General features: G+C 37.0%; 1 protein-coding gene across 1 annotated transcript; it reads right to left on the bottom strand.

Moving 5' to 3' along the window:
• Nucleotides 1-501: 501 nt before the first annotated feature.
• On the bottom strand, nucleotides 502-4,176 carry LOC5503424 (alpha-endosulfine). Its single transcript, XM_032371785.2, has 4 exons — nucleotides 4,021-4,176; nucleotides 3,862-3,948; nucleotides 3,636-3,780; nucleotides 502-1,363 (listed from the first exon to the last, which is right to left on the bottom strand). The coding sequence occupies exons 1-4, from the start codon at nucleotides 4,054-4,056 to the stop codon at nucleotides 1,284-1,286; spliced, it is 348 nt and encodes a 115-aa protein (XP_032227676.1). The 5' UTR covers nucleotides 4,057-4,176; the 3' UTR covers nucleotides 502-1,283.
• Nucleotides 4,177-4,571: the final 395 nt, after the last annotated feature.

The raw sequence follows: 4,571 nt of genomic DNA, 5'->3' as shown, positions 1-4,571 counted from the left end.
GCTATTAGCCAGGATTTAGAACTAAAACGGGCCATGTAGAAGCTATCGGAAGATTTTACCACATTGGATTGGTTTGGATTGATGCAACACAGACAAAGAACGGGAATACAATAGAACAATGAGGGTAATCTAGCCAATCATGTTAGGCCTTACGAGTGTACTTCTACACTTCTCCTCAAAATAACCTTCTCCGAGCTATAGTCTTTTCAATTTCCCTAGTAACGGGCTTAGAGAAATACGTCCATGGGCCCATTACATAAGGAAAGCCCGTAGAAGGGTGGGGGGGCAAGTGCCTCCAATGCCCCACACCCTGCTACGGACCTGGTGTATTTAGCCAATAAATAAACCCCTTCTGGCTGCTGATATTGGCAGATAATGTCCAAGGATGAGAAATGGTACTAAAACTGTGAAACTTTTAGAACCATTTCCCTCCGCGGACAATGATCTAAACAAATAACTTGCTGTTTTTTATCAAGCCATTTAAGAGTAAAAGACATTTTATTCAGACAATCTTGAATAGCTTTTTATTATCGAATAATTTGACAACAGTTTATACATATAAAAATACATTTTAAATTAACGATCTGCCTGACAACAAACTCAAAGCCTGAAAAGTTTACTACATACATCCAACGGTACACTCAGCACTTCTGAAATAACACCACATTCACAGAGCACATACAGTTTTCTGTCACAAATAGCAGATACTGTATTAAACAAAGCAGCATTGACATTGTGATATAACATTTAATTATTACCGTTACAACATTAAAATCTGTAGAAAACATCAACTGTAGCATAGCATCTATTACAAACATGCCTTGTCCCTCCAATAAATACAATTAAAGGCACTACTCTATCTGTTGCACTGATCAAGAAACCTTGTTATCTGCAACAAGTATTTAAACAGTACCCACTTTCTGAGGAAGCTTTATCTCCAAATGATTCCAAATGTGAGGATTTACAGTATTTTTGTATTACAATGATTGAAATCATTGCTTTACGTTTTTCATCCGCACAATTTAGTCATGGCAATGTAATGGAAAGCCTCTACATTCTAATACACCCAAGTAAAGCTGGAATTATGTGAATATTGGTAGAACCAGGTATGATATTATGTATTAAGGGTAATGAAGTGTGTTCTGTGAAGGACAATAATCACTGCTCTGAGAACCAAATAGACAAGCCCACTCGACAGAAAAAAAAAAACTTGAAATACTTAGGTAACTTTGACAAGCAAGTCATCTTTGCTATAATTTACAAATCAGCTATTAAAATTAATATTAGTTCTCAACTTCAACATTGGTGTGGTGTGGCTGGTGGGGATGTGTCGGCACTGTCTGGGTGACGGGGTGCTCTGTCACTGAAAGGAGGAAATAGGGATTAGTATTATATTATTTTAAAGGATTACATAAAATGTAAGCTATTATCTTTCTCACTCTTGTTTGTCACATTACTAGAATTTCTATATTATTTGATTCCTTAAAGAGGCATTCAACATAAATAAACACTTATTTAAAACTTATTTCACACTGTTAAAACAAAAATATACTGTAGTGTATTAAGTTTCCATGCCATCTTGACAAGTAACTAAGCCTTTGGTTGGGGCACTGACCAGCTGTTAAACCATTGTTTATTGTGTAGCAAAAATCTTGGCAAATGTTTGTCTTCCTTCCATAGAAAGAAAATTACTTTTCAAAATTGTGGAGGGAAACATGAAAAGGATGATTATACTTTTTAAAAAAACAGGCTCTTACACTAAAAGAGAAATAAATCATGATAACACAGCCATCAAATCAGGGTTTGTGATGTCTGAATAATGAAACTCATTCAAAGATTCATAGTTGAGGCCAGAATTCTAGCTTGATAATTTTAGACATCACAAAAATCTAACCAAATGCCCAAAGGAGACACTATTTTAATACCACCAAACTATATTGTGATGGAGTATGTGTGTACAGTACATGATCTAGTAGATGCTAGATGTTTAGAGTACAAATGCAGGTTTATTTTCATGTTAATTTAGGATAGCACCATTTAGCAAATGTGTATGCTGGTATTAATAATGATCCTGATTTAACAAAATTAACAGTAGTCGGAGCAGAAGTAGTAAAGTACACAAGAATGGTTATAAATTACAGTAATAGAGACTCAGCCAAACACAAGCACCATAAAATAAACCCAGTTGTGCTCTTTGGCACTGACTACATTGCACTTGCATAATAATATCACCAGACTTTTAGGTTATAGTGAAACATTTTTGCCAAACTACTATTATACCAAGTGTTTCTATAAAATGGTTTATCAAGTTTTCATTGTATTGGTGTGTCAGTGATTGCCCACTTGGAGTATTCAGGGACACCTAAGATTAGACACAAGTTAAGCGTTGATTGAATAGAGATGAGAGTTGTTCAGTCAATGCGAGTTCCACTCTTTCTAGCGCTCATAGGGTTGATGTCAAATGGTCTTTGAGAGTTGATAAGAATAGTCATATTTTCATCCAAGAATCAGCACAGTTAATCATTTGGATTTAGGATTCATTTGAATCTGGAATTTCACTGGAATTTCTGTCAAATTTCACTTTTTGTAAAAACTGGTTGAAATTCTCTTTCCCACAATCAAATTGTGACAAATCTCATTATCTTTTATTTCAAATTTGAACATGTTCAAAGTGAATGAGAGTTGTCGAGAGTCAATGAGAGTGTGTGAGTGCAAGATCAAAAGGTCACAAGGGTTGGAACTCTCATAAACTCGTGTTTTTTATGTACTAAATTTTCTAAAAACAACTGTCCCTGTCTATTATCGGAATTTATTTTCTTCAAACATTAGCTCAGTTTAAAAAAAAAAAACTATACCAAATAAAACCAGAAACAGCCATTCGGTGTTGACAGAACAAGGTGGCAGAGATCAGACATTAAATCAGTACATTCTCCCTAATGCAAAAGCTTGCTGTTTGGTGTTTGTTTTAGTATAGGTCTATTAATACTTATTTTTACTTGAAATAATCAGTGATAAGTCTCTAAAACACACTATGAAAATCTTGTGGGTAGCTCACACCATAAAAATATTCATGCAGCAAAGTCGAACATGATTGGTAGAAATCAACTTTCATTGCGTTGGTCTGGCAGTTTGAACTGGCTACAAAAATATTAGCCCTAGAAAGCAAATATTACTATTGAACATATTACTATCCAGGGAGAAAAAGCAGCTTTGTTCAATTAATACTGAAAAAAAAATCATCAAAACCTTAAAAATAATGATTTCATAGTCTAAAAATAAAGAATACAGCAAAACTCTTTATGACGCTGAATTTGGCTTGTGTACATACAGTGTAAAATCTAAAACTGATCATCTATTTATTCCAATGTAACATTTTCGTTGTGTCGGGTCGGTAGCTGCCTTTTAAGACAAAATTAAGTAAGCATTACAGGACTAATGAGCAAAAATAAACTACGATAGCAACAAAAAACTATCATTTATCGACGTAAACCAGACTTTTGAGCCGAACGTCATCCTTTTAGAAGGAGAAAATGCGACATAATTTATAAACTGCAGAACAACTAGTGTCCTGCGACGTCCAACAATTTACGTAGACACTTCCAAGGAAGGGGAATCTTCATTCACTGCTAACTTACTAGGTACTGATGTTTTTCTGTGAGGGATTTTGTCCGGTGTAGGAATGCCTTTCCCGACTGCGAGGACTGCAGGGTTTACGGGTCCTCTTGGATTTTTGTCTCTACTTTTCGCCATCATATAATCGCCAGAATCGAAATACTTCACCTAGGAATACATCAACGTATACCAAGGACTTTAAATCAGACATATCGTATCAGAAAAATAAGATTTTCTACCAAAACTAACCCCTTTCTGCAGTCTCTTTCGCATGACATCGGTTGTCATCGGTTTTTTGTTGGGAAACTTTCGCTTGAATTTCTCCTCCTCTGAGAGCTGAAAATAAACGACATGAAAACATGAGGTTCTCGAATAACGGCACTTGTAGTGTAGCAGATTTTTATGTACCTCAGTAGCGTTTGTAGCGGGTTCTTCAGCGCTCATTTTGGCTGATTTGCGTTGATTACTCTGTATAATGGCGACTCACTCGTGTCGATTCGATCCGCCAAATTTACACAGCCTCGCTTCAGTGCAGGTGTAATTGACTGGCAGGGGAGGGCTGGGGAGACTTGATGCCTCTTTTTGGGGGGCAGGGGGAGGGCAGGTCTGCCGCAAAGGAAGCCCAAGGAAGGAATTTCTCCACAAATCGATGGCCCCCGGATAGTCTTTGGTGAGCACTTGCTAGCTTGCGAGCACCCCGTTTTTTGTATGCGAGACCGAGCATTTTTAGTTGTTGAATAAATCGAGCAGCGAGCACATCGAAAAATACAATGCGAGCACGGCGGAGAAAACAATTTGCGCGAGCATGCGAGCATTAGCCGAAAATTGCGATCATATAGAAATTTCGGGGGACAATTAGGGGGCCCTAATACACCGAACCACCTTATCTAATAAAAAAGCGGCAAGAAGCGGCAAGAAGGAAAAGGAGCACGCAAAGCATACCCAGGGTGAATATAAAG

Source organism: Nematostella vectensis, chromosome 5 (genome assembly GCF_932526225.1).
Source record: "Nematostella vectensis chromosome 5, jaNemVect1.1, whole genome shotgun sequence".
NCBI classification, from domain to species: Eukaryota; Metazoa; Cnidaria; class Anthozoa; order Actiniaria; family Edwardsiidae; genus Nematostella; species Nematostella vectensis.
This window is presented reverse-complemented; position numbering and strand designations above follow the sequence as displayed.

Excerpts from the sequence above, each read along its gene's own strand:
- LOC5503424 (XM_032371785.2), bottom strand. The coding sequence starts at position 4,056 with ATGAGCGCTGAAGAACCCGCTACAAACGCTACTGAG. Across the intron at positions 3,949-4,020 it reads CCGCTACAAACGCTACTGAG|CTCTCAGAGGAGGAGAAATT; the intron begins GTACATAAAAAT and ends GTTTATTTTCAG. Across the intron at positions 1,364-3,635 it reads CAGAAAAACATCAGTACCTA|TGACAGAGCACCCCGTCACC; the intron begins GTAAGTTAGCAG and ends TCCTCCTTTCAG.